General features: G+C 35.4%; 1 protein-coding gene across 1 annotated transcript; it reads left to right on the top strand.

Moving 5' to 3' along the window:
* Nucleotides 1-2,001: 2,001 nt before the first annotated feature.
* LOC148275824 (nuclear exosome regulator NRDE2) lies at nucleotides 2,002-20,274 on the top strand. Its single transcript, XM_088235131.1, has 15 exons — nucleotides 2,002-2,228; nucleotides 2,525-2,855; nucleotides 3,937-4,246; nucleotides 5,704-5,920; nucleotides 7,182-7,343; nucleotides 8,434-8,612; nucleotides 10,283-10,476; nucleotides 11,101-11,324; nucleotides 12,630-12,750; nucleotides 14,024-14,239; nucleotides 14,506-14,659; nucleotides 16,083-16,306; nucleotides 16,808-17,109; nucleotides 18,806-19,011; nucleotides 20,089-20,274. Exons 1-15 carry the CDS (start codon nucleotides 2,168-2,170, stop codon nucleotides 20,203-20,205), a joined length of 3,018 nt encoding a protein of 1,005 aa, XP_088091257.1. The 5' UTR covers nucleotides 2,002-2,167; the 3' UTR covers nucleotides 20,206-20,274.
* Nucleotides 20,275-21,507: the final 1,233 nt, after the last annotated feature.

Here is a 21,507-nt window from a genome sequence, read left to right as displayed (position 1 = left end):
CATCTAGATTATGCCTCGTTCCTTTTAGAACCTTGTTCAAAAAAGAATCTCCAAAGACTTGACCGGATCCAATCCCAAAGTCTGAGACTAGTCGTCGGAGCCATGAAGTCATCTCCAATTAACGCTTTACAAGTAGAAGCTTGTGATCCCCCACTTGGTATGAGAAGACAATACTTGGCGGATAGATTTCTTCTAAAATGCTCTATCCAAAAAAACAACCTGCTCCTCAAAAAGGTACAATTTCTCTCTGACTGCGTGACATCCTCATCTTTTTGGTTTCATAAACCACCCCCTTTACTAGTCAACAGTTTTCATTTTTACAAATCTTTCAAATCTAACATTTATCCTAAAGACCTTCTTCCCCTTTATCGTTTCCCATTTAAAACTTCTATTTATGCCCCAAGTATTGAACTCACATTCGGAGTCGAAAGCCACCTACAGCCCCGGTGTACATTCAACCGTATTCGGTCGTCAAGATGGATAGGTTGGAAAATTATCTACACTGATGGATCTCGGTCAGATTCGGCAACCCATACGGGTGCGGCTATATATTGTGAAGACAACAACTTTCAAAGATTGTACAAATTGCACAAGAATGCATCTGTATTTACCGCAGAATGTATCGCAATCCGAGAAGCTGTCAAATACGCCTTAAGCTCACAATATAGCAAGTTCCTAATCCTGTCGGATTCCTTGAGTGCCTTACAAAAAATCAAATCCCCTCCATCCTTTTATCCCGAGGATGAGCTCTGCGTGGAAACTCGATTTCTTCTTTCTATATCAGAGGCATCCAATAAGAGTATTGTTATGTCCTGGATCCCTAGCCATTGTGGTATTCCCGGTAACGAAAAAGTGGACGCGTTAGCAAAGGAGGCGGTCCACTCCAGGGATCCTGCCTATAGTAATTTACTACCACTAGGTGATCTCCTTGTTATGACGAAGGAGAAGCAACTTCGCGCATGGCAAGAATATTGGGTAGCCTCTTCCCAAGCCAAGGGTAAACATCTTTTCCAACTGAAACCAAATGTTACAGAAAAGCCTTGGTTTTCCAAAGTGATTCTGAACAAGTTTGAGACATCCTCCATATGCAGAATGCGCATTGGGCACTGCTGCAATGGTTCTCACCTGTTCAGAATCCATGTCCGGGACTCTGCCATTTGCGAATGTCAGCTAGATGAGGAAGATTTAAACCATATTTTTTTTGGATGCCCCATAAATGATTGTTATCCTGATTTCCTATCCGACCTCTCTGATATTAATATCCCATTCCCTATTCATATTCTAACTCTCCTGTCCCCACCCAATAAACGTGTATTTAAAATCCTATGTAAATATCTAGTTGTAAATGGTGTAAAGCTGTAAATATGTTTTATTATTATATGTATATATTATATTAAATACTAACATACTAACTTTTACATATTATTTTACTAACACATGTGTATATATGTAAAAAAAAAAACAAAACTACTCGACACTGGCCAGAACACCCAAGTTGAGATGTGAAAAGGCCATGAAAAAACGAAGAAGAAGAAGAAGAATATTAAAAAAAGAATTGGCTGTCTACCTCAGAACAGGTAAAAACTATACCTAGTGAGAATAGATAGTGCCTCATATGTTTGCTTATATTTTAAGTAAGCTTATTTGTATATTTTTTACCTTCTTCACTCTTTTGCAAACAGATAATAAAATGACTATATATTATATGCTTTACTCATAAAAAACGCCAATTTTTTCGGCACTAAACTGAACTGAACTGTTTTATTACATGTGAAATAACACATTGACTTATATATATTACAAACAAATGTGCAAATGTAAAAATAAAAATATGAAGTTTAAACTCGGCACTGGCTAAAACAGCCCGGTAGAGAGGATAAAGGCACTTTAAAAAAGAAGAAGAACGGTATTGCTAGCAAAATTATTTTTATTTACCTAGTTTTTTATTTATTTACTTATACTTACAACACTAAATGTCAAAATTAAGAACTGTTTTTGTTTATGGTGATGATTATTGATAGTTGTCAGTGAAAAATAAATAACCAAAAAACAATTATTATCTCATTTTCGGTTTTCCCTCAATGCTGGATTTCGTAAATAAATAAGTTTAGTTCTGTCGTTTTTATGAAATAAGCATTTTGTTTTGTGAACTTATATTTACTCTACCATGGCACTTTTCCCGGCGTACGGAAAGACCGCTGAGAAAGGCGGCAAATCTCCCGAAGAAGGTTACATACATTATTATTTGTTCTTTTCGATTGAAAATTAATGCAATATATTTGAGAGGGTGGTGAAATAAAGTGAGTGAATGGATGTGTTTGGAATGGCCAAAAATTGGGTAAAAAGTCTACATAACCAACGGAATGGAAGACGACAGGATAGTATGCAAATATAGGTGTGTGTTGGGTGCAATCCCTTCGCCACTTTGGTGATACAATGACGATAGTAGTAGCAATATATTTGTTAATTAACTTATTGTATTATGTCAATAAATTTCACTTTAAGAACATTTATTTCTGTTCAGATTTCGAAAGGCCAATTTCAATTGACTCCGATATTGAAGATGGTTGTTCAATATCTCCAGAAAGGGAAGAAAAACTCTTAGATTCTGTCGAGGAGGTGGCAATCGTGAAATCCAACGATTCCTCTAATGATTCGGAATGTGCCAAAGATGAAAAGAGTTCTAAAAAAAGGAAACACAGGTCCAAGAGGAAGAAAGACAAGAAGAGACCGAAAATTTGTGAAAAATATACTTATCACTCTGTGGTAGATTATGGTGCGGATTACTATGTGGATAGTAAAATAGACTATGGAAATTTAAGAGTTTCTACACTCTATAACCCGGCACGGCCCCAGTAAGTTTAATATTCATCTATTTGTTTACAAATGTTTACCCCTCTCCCGGCAATGTATCCTGTAGGTATCCTTGAATATTGCTCCACGCCTGGTTTCCTCAATATTCCAAATATATTTTAATAATCAGAAAAATTAAAACAAAACTTTTAGTGATTCTGAACAAATTTGAGACATCTTCCATATGCAGAATGCGTATTGGACACTGTTGTAATGGTTCTCGCCTGTTCAGAATCCATGTCCGGGACCCTGCCATATGCGAATGTCTAAATATATAAATATCTAGTTATAAATGATGCTAAGCTGTAAATATGTTATATTAGTGAAAATATGTAAAAAAACAAAAAAATTGACACTGGCCAAAACACCCACGTTGAGAGGTGAAAAGGCCATTAAAAAACGAAAAAGAAGAAGCACCTCAACCATCGACGAAATGTACATTTTATTAACTATGACGAAGCTGCAGTACATCACAAAATCAATACCTTGCAATCAAGAAGAACCATCACTGGAAACCGCCTTACAAAATAGTCAATAACAACTTAAATTGCCCACAAATGCCTGATAAAGTTTGAATTCGTATCTCTCAACGTACAACTCGGCTGCGACATTTGTTTCGTGTTGGTATTGCAAGCACAAATAATAAGAATGCATCTTTTCCTAGAATCCTAAATTTTTAAACCAATTTTTTTAAAAACCGTTATATTACATGAGGGTATTAGAAGCAAGTATTCATGTAGTATTTGTTGGCCTCGTGGTCTAATGGTCAGCACGTATGCTTACCATGCAAGAGGTCTCGAGTTCGATTCCTGGCATGGTTGATATGAAATATTGATTTTATAAGGTGTTTTCACACTAGAATATTTCATAGTCCCTGGGCTGGTACCTGAAGCGTAAGACTGATCATCTAACCTTCATGTAACAAAAATGATCAAGATACGCTTCGATTGGTGTGCCAATGCAGTGCCCTATGTACCATTAGGTGCGGAAAGGGAATGATGATGATTATGTTTTTACCACTTCTTTCTGACGTTTCTAACAGAATGGCGACGTATGTAAGAATTTACAATGTTTGAATTGCAGTTATGATCATCTCAGTACGATTCTCGGTTTCTTAAAAAGGCGACCTGCAAAGAAAAGTAGTAAACCCAAGCGGTATTACAATACCAAGTTAGAAATATCTTCCGATAAGCAAGTCGACGTCAAGAAGACGAAGAAGCCGGGCCGACCCAAGAAGGAAATGGAGGACTATATCGACATTACGGACAGTGGCATCACGTGGAATGACTCTCGGTTGGAGGAGGATCTGGTGGAACAAACTGCGCGCTTCAACAAGTATTTAAACACAAATCCCTACGATGTGGATATGTGGCTCAAATACGCTAAACTGCAGGTAAGACAAATTGAGACTAAAATTCACTACGAAAAGAAATAAGTATCTGCTAGGCCACTCATTAAAGTTGAGCACAGCCTCCTCTATAATTAACCGTATTATGGATACTTATAACAGGAAATTTAACGACATAGATATATTTGCAAAAAATGTTTTTAAAAAATTATCAAAAAAGCCATAGGTACTGAATTATCATTGCCTGTTTCTTCCTACCCGTTCCTCTCTATCCCTACATAAGTATAAGTTTTATAGTGAAAAAATATTTTAATATAATTATGAATCCCCGTACTGCGGGCCAACTGTTTGTGACACCTGATTTTTATCATTCAAATTCTATCAATCTTATATTTTGTATCTATCTATATATATATTTACAATGTAGGTGCACATAATATGCATGTTCATTCTGCACTAACGCACGTGCACTGTCATACCTACATTCTTTATTGTTGACAATACATCGTATGCATTTTGTGGTTGTTTACCCACCGTGTTATATGGGATTCGTTGCACATTATTCATTCAATATGTACTAAATAAATTTTAAATTAAAATGCTTTATTCAGAATAAGGTTTTGACACTTACTATAATCTTTAAAAAATACAATCAGAACATAACATTACTTAAGAAAAATATTTTTTAAAAGGTTTCAAAAGTAGGTATAAACTATTTATTTTTATTATTATTTTCTTTATAGTCAAACCTCTTACCTAGTTCTCTCCTATACACTTTTTAAATGACTTTTTTCATTTACGCACCGACACAAACACATCCTCACACATGCATTCACACACTTTCATATACACATACACAAATACAAACGTCCACACATACAATTTTATAAACTCTTTCTTATATATAATGTATTATTAGATTAACAGTGGATATTTTTAATTGGCTCTAGTATTGTTAGTATATTTCTACTTATTTTTTTATGTAAATACCTGTAAAAATCCCAAGTTAATAAATAAAATTAAAAAATATATATCCAACCCCAGAAAGCACTACTTGTCGACCATTGGAAAAACCTGATCCCTAGGAAGTGTTATGGGGTGGTATTTTGAATCTTCTCTACCCCCTAGAGAGTGGCAAATTTGGGAATAAAATTAATACGGTTTGGTCAATTCAATCTAATTAAGTGTTTTGGGTAATGCTTAAGGTTGCAATAATGGTCTAAATGAAAATGTTCATATTTAGTTCAGTGCTATTAGACATTGGATATAAAAAATGTTTTCTTAAATGCGGTAAAAATTGGAGCATTTTATTGTACTGCGAAGTTTTGTTGTCATCTAATATTTTTTTTGTAATATTAAAGTACAATAAATAACTTTTTTTTTTTTTTTAAATCCCGAAAATATTTTTATACAAGTAAATCTATCCACCATTTTAATTTTTTAAACATGGTTCTATGTTAATAGAGGTTCCGGTGCAATTAATATCTATGTTGAGTTTTTAGGAAGACAGAATGGCATTTGATATTTGTAATGGCCGAGTATCGAGTGAGGCAGCAGCCAGGAATATATGTCTCGCCAAGCAGATATCCATACTCGACAAAGCGCTGGAAAAGAATTACAATAGCATGGACTTATTGGCTAAAAAAGTTAAACTCTCAGAACAGAGTTTGCCGAATGATCAGTATTTAGCAATGCTGAAGGGGCTCGTTTTAATGCCTGGTAAAGTATCGTTTATTCATATTATTTGTGCATGTGCATAGTTTTATCTTATGGTTTATTCAAGTAAAGCAGGGAGAGAACCTCGAACCCCTGATTCATAGTCTATTACATATATTCCGACGGAATTGCAACCTACGGTAAAACCTCATTTTTACGTTCCTCAATTTTACGCTTTCCCGCTTTTTATGCCGAAAAATTTGGGTCCCATTTTTTTCATAAGCAAAAAACTCTCCACGACATGCATAAATTTTTTTTAAAGGTAAGCGAGAAAGAGGATGCTCTCCTATAAGACAAACCAAATAACTAGCTCCTTTAGTAAATGCTGCCCTCAAAATACATGCACCTGTGCCCCAAATCCCCGGAGACCGAGACACTCGGCTGAGCAAGACAATGAAGAAGAAAATTAGAAGTTATAAAATACTGCAGCATAGAACTACAGTAAAACCTTGTTTTCACACATCAATTTTACGTTTTCCCTCATTTTACGCTTAAATGTTTATATACCGTTTTTTTCCATACATTCTCATTAAAATATCCCTCCAATTAACGTTTTTTTATAAACCGGGTTTTAAGCTGAAAATTTTCTGAAACTCATTCCATCTGTCAAAAGACGCCGAACCGCGCGCCGCCGCGTTTGCCCAAAATGGTGAATTAAATCAAGGTTATTAAAAAAATGTGTAAATTGTTGTCTCAAACTAAATTCAAAGTAGGTTCAGTGTTATTGACCATTTTGTTTAAGTGTCGCGATGTAAATGACAGTTTAAATTATGTGGTGCCATACAAAAAAAAGTGATACCATATAAATAAAATTTCCTAATATTTAGGGAAAAAATTATTGTAGGTACTTTTTGCAAATTTAAATGTTTACTTTCGTATTTTTAATGTTAACTGTTTTTTTTTAATTCAATAAAAAAAACACATTGTGGTATTGATTGAAAAAAAAAATTTTTACAATGAAATCATAGATCAATATGATTAATCCCCAATTATGACCGTTTCTACAATTTTTCTGCAGTTTTCCATTTCCTCACTTTTCCTCAGTTTAACACTTTTTTTGCTGTTCCATTGAAAAACGTAAAACAGGAGTTTTACTGTAATTTAAACCAAAATTAAAATCAATTAAAATGTGATTGAATCTTTTCATAAGATTGTGATGCTAATAAATTACCTTGAAATTTAGGGCCACACACCCTGGTGTATATTAAATATCATGTGTTTTAAAAAACCTAGTAGCTAATGGGGTGTTTTTTTTTCTGTCCAGAGTTAAGTACCGTGTTGCTAACAAGAGTCTGGTTTTGGTATGTGGATGCGGTGCAATGTTCCATGGCGCTGTGTTCCGTTCCATCTGTAAAGGAGATGTACGTCGCTGCCATCAAGGGGCTGGTCAAAGTGCAGGGAGAAAACTACCAGAAATCACACGTTGGTTAGTAATCTTATGTGTGTTATAATATTCTAAAAAGTTATAGTTTTTTGTGACAAATGCTCGTAACCCATTCCTTTATTTACAAATATTTTGCATCGTGTTTTGCGATTTTAACACTATTTTTTAATAAGCTTATTCATTATGCAGACTACTACTACTGCCATCACGCCATTTTTCTTTAGGGGTAGGCAGAGAAGATGGACCGCCACACACGTCTATCCTGACATACATTCCTAGCTTCTTTCAGATTCATACATGCTCTTCGGTTCTGTCTGTTTTTGACATGCCCAAACTTAAGATTTTGGTTTATCTGATCACGCCACGTCTCCTAGGTCGTAATCCTCCTATGTTACCGTTCATTCTCGCCACATAAATCTGTTTTACCATTCTTTCGTCATCCATTTGTTCTACATGACCAAACGATCTCAGTGACCCTTTCTTAATTCTATCAATTAAACCTCTCTTAAATTTGCACTCTTGCCTGATTTCATAATTCGTAACCCTGTCATGCATTGATTTCCCAACACATTCAACTAAGAGATCGCATTTCAACCGCATTCACTCTGCTTTCATCCGTTCTCTGCTAGTTCCACGTTTTATTTCCTTACACAAGTGTTGGGACTAAAACCCCGCTGTGCACTGCCAGTCTAGCTTCGATTGGAATATTTTTATTAGCAATTAATATGCTTATTGCGCCATTCATTTTGATACCCTCACTTTGTTGCATTCACTCTCTTTACATCATTTTCTATTCTTCCGTCTCTTGAAAACATGCCTCCCAGATACACAAATTCTTCTACTTGTTCAAGATATTCGTTGTTTACATTTTATACTAACTATATTTTATACAACTTGTGCTGTTTTTGTCCAATAACGACACAATTTCAGAAAATTACGGCAATCTTTAGATACACTATATCGATTGTGATGCCCAATTCAATTCTACAGATAAGTTTGTTGCATAGTAGATTAGTTTGAGAGCTTTTAGATTTATATATATTTACTATCTAATTTAGTTTATAAATAATAGATAATAGTATATGGCGTGAGAGCTAAATGAAATGAAGTCCTATCCTTAATTTCTTAACAGATGTCACATATCGACTGGGTCTGTTTCTCCGCCAAGCCGGGATGTGGGAGCAGCTGTGGATGCTGGTGAAGATGAACATGGAGATTAACCTCGCCGCTTCCCGGAACCAGGGGACAACATCCTTAGATCAAATCCTTCCCGCTATAGACGAAGCCACTCTGATCAGCAATGAAACAAAGGTAAGGTCTGTAAAAATTGAAAAATAATATTAAATAATAGATAGTAAATGTTGTACATTTTAAAATCTATCATTTTACTTCATTCTCACATACAATAGAACGTGTTAATTAATAACTCCACCTACCCAGGATTAATAGTGACTCTCCAGTGAGATCAAAAGCCGAATATTCACAGCAAAAAGATGCTTCTTTGGTTTAACAAGGCTCTCGCGTCTTTAGTGTTATCAAGAAAATCAAAAGTCATCATCTAAAAAAACACTATTACTCCCTGTACTCGCGCATGGCTTTGATTGTTGGGTATTGAATAAAAAGATGAGACATCTCTCCTTACGTTTGTGTGGAAAAACAGAGTTTGGAGAATACGGTACATCAAAGTCTGTGATATTTTCAACGAGCCCAACATTGTGCAATCGATTACAATATTGAGGCTGTGATGAGCCGGGCACGTAGAAATAATGAGTTTAGTGAGAATGCTCAATAAGATACTTCGCACGAAGCCCCAGGGTAGACGTAGTGTTGGTAGATCTAAACTAGTATAGCTGGATGGAGTGCAGCGAAATGTGGATGCTGTCGGCATCAAGGACTGGAGGAGTACATGCCAGGATAGAGGGAGATGGCGACAGATGTTGGAGGAGGCCATAACCCACGACGGGCTGAGAGCCAATGATGATATGAAAACATTGTCATATACGTATAAAATTGATTTTAAAGTCCTCACAAGGATAACCTGTTTTGAGGAAAACTTAATTTATTTACATAATATTGAGGCTATACTGACATAATGCATTAAGTCAACAGTCTTTATATATTTAGAATATTTTTAAATATAGGTGCAAGATGTTGATTAAAAATTTTATGCTATGCCCAAAATAAAGATTACTCTTTCAAAGCTTTAAAAAAAAATTTAAAAAATGAAAATTGTGGGAGAAATAATAAAAAAGATTTAAATTCGATTATCTCAAAACATGTTTTAATGACTTGATGCATTCTGTCAGTAAAGCCTCAATATTATATCATAAAATAATTTTTACTCTTTGAGTAGCTGAAAAATAAACATTCAAAGTGTGATTTAATTAAAGTAGAAACTTTCAAATTGTAAAAATTTATTTAATTTTGTGTGACATAAATTTGTTGATTTTACGAACGTCGCACAGAAGGGTTTTTGATGTAAATGCCAAAATTTACATCGGGTTTCTGGCACAAGTTGGCAACTGCAAATATTTGAAAAATGAGATGTCTTCATGAATAGCATTAAATAATCTTTGTTTATAAAGTGAATAAAAATATTTCACATTTTATAAATACAAAAATAAATATTTTATGATCAACTTGTAGTTTTATATGAATTGTTGATTTGGGATGAGCTTTTAACTTTGAAAGTGCAATATCCCGCAACCAGTAAAATGTAGTTACCAATCTGCCCCAGAAACCTGACGACATATAATTCAATTACGGCTATAATGACGCATCAGTCACATAGCCTTTTTACTGACAATATGATAAACATAAAATTCGTATTTTATTTATGTTTATTGAAATAAATTTAATGTAAGTTCGTTTAGGAAACACGAACACTTTTTTTATGAATTTAAAATTAAGATGCACATAATAAAATAATTATTGAATCAATAAAATCACAATGTTTATTTAATGAATGATGTATGATTCAGATAATTTCAAGTGGCCTCCCTCTGCACTCTGTGTGGTCCCGAGTGGAAACCCTACGGAGCAGAGAGCACTGGTTTCCCGTAGACTCGGAGGCCGACGATCCGCAGAGAATAGTCTTCTCAACTGACCTGGCCGACTTCATCAAACCTGTCACCCAGAAATCTCACCAGTTCACTCTTATCGTAAATATATTAAGGTAGGCATTTTATAACTATCGATGTATGTTGTTTAGAGTCATCATCATCACACCAATTATCTTAATCATACGGGGTGCGGCAGAAAGAGCACCCTGATTTGGAAGGTTAACAGTTTTATGCAAGAAAGGTAGTTCTACCTGCACGGCCGGTTTGTGCCCAACGGCGGGTAGGGTAGAAAGCAGAGTGGACTTGGTGATGTTCTCGCGGGATGACAGTCTCTGAGAGGAAGTGCGGCGATTGGCAAACTGCCATTAGTAAAAAACTCTCCCGCACCGAAAGCGTGGTGCTTACACCGAAGCCACGGCGTTAACAATCTACATAATGCTATCTTTCAAATCGCACCCTCTCCATTTTTCTACTCCCTCCACACCCCTGTTACGTCAATCAGAAATCAGGGCGATGTACCTACCCCACCCTGCATGTACGAAGTATAAGCGAAACTGACAGGAAGACCCTCAGTCTTCAAAAATGTTTTGGGTGTGTGGAGGGAGTATTTTCGATGCCCCTGTGATTGCCCTGTCATAATATACATGCGTATGTAGCCAAATAATCCTTTTATATAATGAGTTAACGGGTTGTATTATAGGTAGACATAATTCAAAATAAGTATTATTTCATTGTAGGTTATATAAAGTACCCTTGCTTCCGCTGCGTCACACGTTGCTAACTGCCCTGACTCCCAACGAAGCGACCATCGACTGGGAGTACGATTCCATAGAATCGTGTCTTCCCTTCGTGTACTCCATCATCAGCGGAGTCGGAGTTGCGGATCCTGTTCAGATCAAACTTCTGGCCACCGTCATTAAAGACTTCAGCGAGGAACCCAATTATTTCGATGTCACAGGCTGTAAGAATAATATTTATTGATCAATTTTTATAGGTCGACTGGTGTAAAAAGGCACCCAGAAAGAGGCAGGAGAGCCAGACTGTTAATAAACAAAACTGTTATTGTGGTAATTGGTTAATGGCAGTTTCAAATCAGTATAAAAATACTAGTATACGTCTTTTTGCTAACACAATAATGAATAATATTATGATTTATATTTTGTCTTGAATGATTCTGGTACCGATTTCCCCAAGAAAAAAATATGTATATTAATTTAGATGTATTGTTGTTAAGGAAATATGTAAATACACATTTGAAAGAACCACTTTTCTCTGTCTTATTTTGTGCACCTTTTTACAGTGTTAGACTTTTAACAAGAATGTAGTAAAAACCAAATATTTAACTTACTTAATTCTTGTCGGCTCCTTAAGTGAAGCAAATGGTATCCACAAAATCTCTCCAGGCCTCTCAGTTTGCGGTCAACCCATGTGTCTTCCTATCTTCTTCTATCGTAGACTGTCAACGAACTGTTAGCTGTGGACGCCCAGAATTAGAGTACCTGATATTATAATCAAACATGGAAAAATCATGGAAAAATTTACCACCCCTCGTATTTGCGAAGAATTTCAATAGTGTAGATTTATTTAACACTCCATACATTGGAAAAAAGACAACAAACTTGATTTAGAGAATTTCGTTTTCTTTTGTTCCACTTTCCTTCATTCATCCTCTACCACTCCTTGTCACTTTCCTTATTTTCTCTTTCCTACCTCCTTTTTTGTGGGTATTTCTTTGTCTTTTATTTGTTATCTAGAATAATGTTTTAATAGTCTGCTATCGCAGACTTTAATATGCTAGAGAATTTGCAGAGCTGTACATTCCAATGTCGTGATATTCGAGTTACCGGCTCAATTGGTGATATGAATTTACTCGCTGGCAACTGCGAGATAAGAAGAGATGGCCACTTGCACGATATTAGCAGACGGCTAGACTCTAGCTTAGCGGGGTTAAATTATGAAGATGGCAATGTGCCCGGAATAAGCAGATGAAAGCTAATACAGGTAGATACTGGAAGAAATCATACAAAAAAAAACCTTTTGGATTATTAACGTGCGCGACAGGTACGGCAAATGGGCCGGCAGCCTCAGACTGAAAGAATAATTATATTGATTACTTATTATTTTATTTTTAATATTCTTGAAATTGTTACACATCTAATTGGTGGGCAGGCCTTATTATCTACGAAAAAGTGTTGTAACCTGTATATCTATTTGTATTCCCAATAAAATAAAATAAAATGAAATATAAAACTTAATTTGGTTTCAGCCTACTATAAATTAGTGAATAATTTGATGGTGCAGTCGGCTAAATGGTTCAGTGGAATGGAGACTACGGCCATCCTCATCTGGTGGATACGTCTCCAGCGATGTATTTTAACAGCCATCAGGTAATTCAAAGTCAACATAATATGTTATATCATATATTACATATATTATTTATGTTATATCGTGTATTATATTTACTTATAGAAATTCAATGATAACCATATACTGTTATTGGAATGTTTTACATTTTTTTTTTTACATTTTTTTTTTTTTTTTTTTTTTTGCACCACAACAGGCCAGGAGGCCTAATTACAGTGGCGAATTACATCACAGAGCACCCAGGCTTGAGAAAAATCACATTTTAATTTTTGTGTTCTCACCGGGAATCGAACCCGGAACCTTCCGTGTGTGAGTCAAGCGTCTTGACCACTACACCACGGAGGCCGCATTGTTAATGAAAGTTAAAAAGTACCTAATTCATTTTCAAAATTTTGTTTCAAAGTTTTGTCAGTGCAGAAAGTACATTTCCTGTGTGTAAACAATCGATAATCAAAACATTCAATTGACTAACTACAAATTGCTGATATGAGCGGATATAAAATCGCTGAGAAACATGGAATTAGTACACATCCTCAGGATGCCACTAGGAAGTAAAATTAACATTGGACAATGACTATATATAAGCGGTAGTATCTTAAGTTAGTCAGTTCGGACAAGTTCAGTCAGTTCAGTAAGTCAGTTCTTAGTTACTAATGTAAAATGTTTAAGCAGTTGCTTTCTCCATTACTCTATTTATTCATCATGTAATAAATACCCTCGAAGCACAACATCGTATACTACTGTCAACCTCCAACTGGGTAGGAGCTCCCATGCTATCAAACATATATCCTACATAACTATCAATGTATAAAAAACAAGCTTTCATTCATAATTTTCGGCTTTAATAACAAGCAGATACAAAACAGCTCGCAGTTGGCGTCATGTTACTTTGACATCTCACTTCATGCCCGCTGAGTGCGCTTCAAATAAACATTGCATGCAAATATGGCGCGGTAACGTACATGCGAAAAATAATTATATGGTTACCATTGTAATTTTATGTTTATTAAAAAAAATACGTAATGTGTGAAAAGATTCTATTCTATTCAAATAATTACAGAGGAGTTATGGAAGTCTGCCTGTGGGTATTAAACCTTAAACCTGTCAATAACAGGGTTTATGAACTGTCATTGGCTGGCGTAAGTGATTACTTCGTACAATGTGTAACATTCATAATAGTTTTCATGTTTTGAACATCTAACAGCTCTCATTTTCTGGATCCGGGTCCAAAGAAGCGCTGTCTTTGAAAACTGTTGTTTTTGTCTTTACTTAATTCACAATTATTCTGCTTACCAGGTGGAAGGATACTAATGACCAAAAAGCGTCCTTCAATGTCGTCCGCAAGCTGGTGAAGGACGTTCTGAAGAGCAACAGGGAGGACGTGTTGTTGTACGGAGAGTTCGCCGCCTTTGAAGGACAGTTGTTCGGACAGTCGAGAGGAATTTCTGTCCTAGAAACCGCTCTCAGAGCCACTCCTTGTGACAGAAATATTGCCAGAGTGCATTTATCAAGGTGATTATTTTTTCACTGCTATTTAATTTATGAAATTCTGTAGAATTAATTAAATACATACAATTACGATGTTTAAATTTGTCGCAACTGAGAAGGAAAACATTTTTGAGAAGGGAATATGGAAGTCTAGGCATTTACAGGGCTTATGACCTGTCATTGGGTGGTTTAAATGCTTTGAGTTTGCCTATGTGTTATGATTACTTGCCACTATGTATTTAGCTACATAATTGACAGTAATTGTTTATAATGTGATTAATCTTTTTCAGGGTCTATGTAGAAATGTCCTTAGCTGGGCGCTGCGACGTACAGAGTATTGTAAGATCTATCAATGTTCTTATTTCCGTGGCAACTAGCAGTCCTTTACCTAAAGATTTGCTCTCAGTATGCAGCGATCAAACTATTGAAGATACTCTGGAAATGGTAAGAGTTTCTTTAAGATAAATCAACTGCTTAGTTTTAATAATGTCTGAATTCATTTGGAAAGATTTTTTAATTCATTCCTGTCGTGCCAATCACATCCTCTAGTGCAGTGGTAGGCAAACCGCGGCTCGTGAGCCGCTTGTGGCTCTTTAGCCACTTGAGTGCGGCTCACACAACCCGAGTTTCACTCTTCATTTATTTTGTCGACGGGTCCTAATGAAGAACTTTTAGGATCATTGCCACTGAAAGGTCATACACATGGCGAGAATATTGCAAATGCTGTCATTAAATGCACAGAGAAACATAATCTTAAAATCCATAAAATTGTTTTAATTTCAATAGATGGGACAAAAAGTGTGACCGGAGAGAGAAAATGTTATGTTTCTATTTTAAAGGCAACAATTGATCACGAGATACTTGTTTATCGTTGCATCATTCACCAAGAATGCTTTGTGCGAAGTCATTTCCAAAAGAAATGCAATATTTTGGAATTAGTAATCCAGATTGTCAACACAATTGGTCAATTATCGCTAATTCAAAGATTTTTAGTTGAAATAAAGAGTGAGTACGCAAATCTTCTACTACATAATAAAGTCCGTTGGCTTTAAGGAAACCTTTATATATGAAAATAAATTTGGCTCGCAAAAGAAATCTTAATTCTTATACCGCTGATCTTTGGCTCTTTTAACTAATTAGTTTGCCGACCACTGCTCTAGTGAGTCTCGAAATTGAATTGACAATTTCACCACTTAAAAAAAATATACAAAATTTGGACTCCAAATTTTATTTATTTATTGTTATGCAGTAAATTGGTAGAATTCCGTATTAAAATTTAGTAAGGTATCCAAAATAAAAATACTTGTATTGGATTTAAGTCTAATTTTATTTTTTAAATATATAAGAGATAATGTCTGTTAGATAATGTCCTAACAAGACAAAACGAGTCAGATTATACACTCTTTTTTGGTTTTAAAAAAAATAAAAAAATGGCGTTGCGTATTAAATTTGATGCTTTTGCCAATGTCATGTTGAATTATTTTATAAAGAAACTAGTTTGCAGTACGCAACCAGCAACTAGTCACCAGGCACAACCGTCGGGTCTGCAACATAAACATAGGTAAGTCTAACAGTTACGAGAAAGTTCTCTTCTTTCTCCAGTTTTATCCGATATCCCCTATACGTAAGGCCTCGGTGCTGACAGCGCCCCTAGCAGCAGAATTTACTTAAAGAGGCCATGAGAGAGTCTACTCTAAGCCAAACGTTCTGATGTTTGTAAATGTCAAAATTTACAGACCCTAGAGAGCCATTTTGCTTTCAGTGCTGAGGCCTTAAGTCTAGGTGGCGTTGCCTTTATCATTATAAAACGCTTTGCTGTGTTCTAAATTTCGTAATTTATCTGTTTACAATTATTTTCACATTCTAGTTCAATGATCACACAGACAAGTTGCTGCTGGCTGTGAGCGACTTTGAACGGGAGATGCTACTCTGTGAACACATGGTCCCCGACACCACGGCCGACTGGATCTGCTGCCACGGCTGGCTCCTCTACCTCACGCAGACCAGCGATGCTCTGGAGAGGTTCTACAAGAAACTGAACGCTGCCACTTATGTACAGAGGGTAGAAAATAAGGCACTGGACTCCAAAAGGTAGATTAGTCAATAAAATATTAGTATAGCAATCAAATAAATAAATATTATTAGCACTAATTGATAATTATACGAAATTCTGTATTCTGTTTAGAAAGAAAATACAATCAATGATTTTACCGGTGATCTTATATTTTTATGATTGCCGGTTTTCTTAGTTATTTCCATTTGAAAAATACATCATTCAATCGACCGAGACATAGATAGAGATAAACAGACAGGCTATCTCCGCAGGACAATGGATTACCCCAACCAACTAATTCCGTGCGCGAGCAGGACAGTTGGACAATAGTCACTTAGATGGGTTTCGAACCTCGGACCTCTGATCTGTGAGTCCACGACACTAGCCACATGACCGCAACCCAGTTTTAAACTTAAGTTCATCCTCCAACAATTCCAATACATCTTGGTATAAAAGAAAAAATGTTTTTTGCGAACTCACTATAACGCACATTGTCGTGTTCTTTTCTTATGCATAGTAAAAGTGATTGTTTATTTCAGACAACTTTGGCTCCGTGAAAACATTCTCGAGTGGTTCATCACCGTTGCTCAGTCTCAAATCCGCGTGTCTCCTGATCCGAGTCGCGACAGTCTCCTCTCCTCCCGCAAGCTGCTCCTCCAGGGCATGGAGGAGTTTCCCAACAGCGGGCTGATGTCCTGGAAGGGGGCCGCAGACCTCGGCCGCTCGGGTCCCGTAGGGAGGCTCAAGCTGGTAAACATGCTGACCAGTACGGACTGTCCCTCGCAGGCTTTGGCCATCGCATTCCTGCTTATAAATTTTGTCCATCTGTACCAGAAAGAAGGTATCGTACTTACGCAATATAATTTATCTAAAATACTCAAAACTTAGCAAAAAAATATATATATAATTGTGTTATCATCGCTATGATTTTTTAGAGTTTTGTAATTTTTTAAATCCCCAATGAATTTTTTTTAAATCTTTAATAATTTTTTAAATCCCTTTATTTGCACTTGCTAAACGTCGAAAAACATGGCTACCTAGAAACCGGAATTTCATTGACAGTTGCCACAACAACATTGCTATAATTTAATGGCTATCTCAAACACGTGGTCACATAAACCTGTGACGTTGCGAAGTAGTGCATTTTCATACATTTTTTTATAAAATTTTATTCTGCCTTACAATTAATTGCTCTAATTTTAATCACGTTTAATAAATCATTTTTATACCCAATTTACCATGGCACTGAACTTCTTCATCGCAGTAAATTAAAGAATTTAAGTTTTGCTTCTGTATGTAATTTTTGAGGTCCTCAGTTCGATTCCTGGCAGGGTGGACGTGAAACATTGGTTTTTAAAGTACAATAAAACCCCTGTTTTGCGTTTTTCAAGGGAGCAACAAAAAAAGTGTTCAACTGAGGGAAATGCTAAAGTGAAGAAATGAAAAACTGCAGAAAAATTGTAAAAACTGTCATTATTGGGGATTATTCATATTTACCTATGATTTTATTAAAAATATTTTGTATTTTTTCAATCAATCCCATAATGTGTTTTTTTTATTGAATAAAAAAAATGTTCAAATAATTTTATGTAGGTACTTAACCTTAAAAACACGAAAATAAAAATCTGAATAACAATGTTTTTTTCCTAAATATTGGGAAATTTTATTTATATGGTATCACTTTTTATAGTATAGCACCACAGAATTTCAACTGTCATTTACATCGTGGCAAAACGGTTTCATGATAACTGTTTAAACAATCTTCTTTCCAAATTATCTTTATATCTTCAAATAATATTTCTAATGCCAAATTTTTTAACTTTCTGCATCATAATTTATTGATGCAAAGACTTTATTCTTCCTAAACATGCGTCAACTGCATGTCGCTATTTAGTAAAATGTCAAAATTTTACACTGACACATAAGGCTGTGGTCTGGTAAAACGCTCGCAAAATTAGGAAATCTATTAGTGTTTCTATTAAAAAATATACTTAAAAGTTTTATGTAACTAAAATATAATTACTTTTAGACCGGCAGATTACGCCATTTCAAATTTAGACTGAACTTAGGCATCTGGGATCTCAATAAAGATTTGTTTTGAACTAAAATTTGTTGTAATAGTTTGAAGATAATTAATTTAACATGAATGTGGCCGCAGCAAAATCTTAATTTTTGGTTTTTGAAAAGAAATACAAGCATTTTAAATCACATACATTTTTGTGACATTTTCCTTTATTTCTACGTAAAATTATGCCTTCGGTAATACTTTAAAAAATATATTTATTGAAATATTTTAGTTGAAACCTTTTTTAATAAAATTGTATTTTTTTTTTAAAAGAGTATAATTTTGGTTGTAATATTCACTTTATAACAACATCTTATCAACGTTTTTATGACCTTCATACCTGCCCTTACCGCTACCAATATTATTGATGGGAAAAGACGCTTTAAAACAATTTGTTCAAATCGCCATAAAAACAAAGTTACAATGAGACTATCGTCATCTAATAAATTCCTTTTTATGTTTTGTCTGGCAGTGCCACTGTACGAGGACCTGTGGCAGCCGGGGCACGGGCACCGGCTGCGGGCGCTCCTGCAGGCCCTGAGCCTGCGCCCCGCCCTGCAGAGGAGCGCCCTGCTGTGGAAGATGTATCTTCACTTCGCGGCGAGTCACTCGCACCAGTCGCTGGATTTTGCCAAAAGGGTTCTGTACCGAGCTTTGGACGAGTGTCCGTGGGACAAGGTAAACAAACAACCAAGATTATAAATGGTACTTTAAAAAAGATAAAATACGCCGGAACATCTTTTTACACGGTTTTCGCAAAACAAGGTACAAAAATAAAATAAAAGGAATATTTTAAAACATTAATTTGACAAGGCGTAATAATAATATACTATTTGTTTTTGGAATTACCTACATCACTCTTTTGCTTACGCTTTTTTACTCCTTTTTTCCGTAGGGGTAGGTAGAGAGGATAAACCGCCAGGCATATATTTCTAGTTTCTTCCACATTCGTACATCTTGTCATACGCGCCCTTCTGCTCTGCCTGCTTTTGACATGACCAGACTTATGATTTAGGTTTTTCCGATCATGCCACGTTTTCCTCGGCCGTCCTCGTCCCACGTTACCGTTCATTCTCGCCATATATCCCTGCTTTACCATTTTTTCTACATGCCCAAACCATTTCAGAGACCCTTTATTAATCTTATCGATTATACCTGACTCAGATTTACACGCTCGCCTGATTTCATCGTTCGTAACCCTATCACATTGATTTTCCGCACATTTGTCTAAGAGATCGCATTTCGACTGCGATCACTCTGCTTTCATCCTTCCTCTGCCAGGTCCATGTTTCACTTCCATACATAAGTGTTGGGACTAAAACTCCCTTGTGCACTACTTGTTTAGCTTCGATTGACATATTTTTATTAGCAATTAATGTGCTTAGTGCGCCGTTCATTTTGTTGCTTGCATTCACTCTTCTTTCAACATCTTTTCTACTCTTCTATCTCTTAAACCACACTTTCCAGATACACAAATTATTCCACTTGTTCGAGACATTCGTTGTTTACATTTACATATGCAAGCCTTAACCTCACTTCCCCCTTCAAATATCATTACTCGTGTTAGAGAGAAAATGCCAACTTCCTTTCTGTCGATGTTTTAGATTTCCGGTAAAATAATTTGGCACGTGTGTGTGTCATGGATTTATGGATGTTGTACAAGCAGTTTTATTATTTTAATTTACCTATAATAGATGTGTGATTTAGTGTACCTGTGAGAGGTGTGTTTTAAATACTGTTTTCTTACATTTTTAGGGTCTTTACAGATTAGGATGTGTCCTGATACCGCCAGAGTTTGCAGAGCTGGTAGATCTGATGGTAGAAAAACAAATTAGACTACACGCCATGCCTGAAGAACTTCAACCTTTGTAGACTATTCGACATTATGTACCATATTATTTATAGCGTAAATTAAATAAGTAAATATATATTTATAACACATAATCAAATAAGTTTTATTTAAAATTTGCATTTCACCACCAGACTCTTAACACATGTTCCAATGCGAGTACAAATATCACAAATTATACTCACCGTTCTCCCATGGCTCGCGTGTTGAGCTGTTGGACTTACTTCACACCACTCCTGTGGTGGTATTCTGGATATTCTCTACCCCCTAGGGAGTGATTAATTTTAAGATTGTATTTTTTTTAATGCGACGACACTTCGCTTCATATAATGGCCACACTGATGATTAAACGTCAAATGGTGTATAAAACTGCTTCAAAAACGGAAATAAAACTAATACAGTTTGGTCAATTCAACCTAATTAAGTATTTTGGGTAATGCTTAAGGTCGCAATAATGCACATTTTGAATCGGGTTGTGGTCCCGTGGCTAGTGTCTCGGACTCACGGACCAAAGGTCCGTGGTTCGAATCCCAATTTGATTACATTTTCTAATAGTGAGTTATTTACAATTTGTTGAAAATGGCCCTCAAAATTAAATATCTGGGTAAATCATAAGAACGCAAATATTTCTTTTATAAAAAATAAAATTTTAAAAAATGTTCTAAATGAAAATCATCATGTTTGATTTCACGTGTTCATATTTTTTAAAATTAATTCTCCTCCAACTTTTTTGTGTTTTTCATTTCTTTATAATTCTTCTTTATTTCCTTTCCTTCTTACTTAGTGTAATTAAAATAATTATTGTATTATAACTGTTGTTATAATATGTACTTTACATATATTTAAACTGTTTACGGTGAGAGCCCTCTGGGCATTCGTAAACAATCCATACTAATATCATAAATGCGAAAGTGTGTTTGTCAGTTTGTTTGCGTTTCCTTCACGTGGCAAAGGAAAAACCGACCAATGGGATTTTTTGTATAGAGATAGTTAAGAACTGAAAAATGTCGAGGTTATTTTTCGCTCTGAAAAATATCACTCTCTTCGGAAAACTCTTAGTGTCTTCTTTCACCTCGCAATGGAGCGACCGATTGATGTGATTTTTTTCATAGGGATAGCCGAAGAGTTGACAAGTGTCACAAGATACTTTTTATCAATATTCTTAGTAGAAAAAAAAAAAAAAATTTAAGTATGCATTGTTTAACACGGTCACTGCGTTCAATATATCATGAACAATGACATAATTCTGACAAAATAGCAATTTCGATCTCGATTTGTAAAATACTTGCCGCACGAAAATTAGAAAAAAAAAATACACTTGTAAA

This window comes from Micrasema longulum, unplaced genomic scaffold, assembly GCF_059751315.1.
Source record: "Micrasema longulum isolate JH-2025_06_02 unplaced genomic scaffold, ASM5975131v1 h1tg001338l, whole genome shotgun sequence".
NCBI classification, from domain to species: Eukaryota; Metazoa; Arthropoda; class Insecta; order Trichoptera; family Brachycentridae; genus Micrasema; species Micrasema longulum.
The sequence above is the reverse complement of the archived record's forward strand: the minus strand, read 5'-3'. Positions and strand labels throughout refer to the sequence as shown.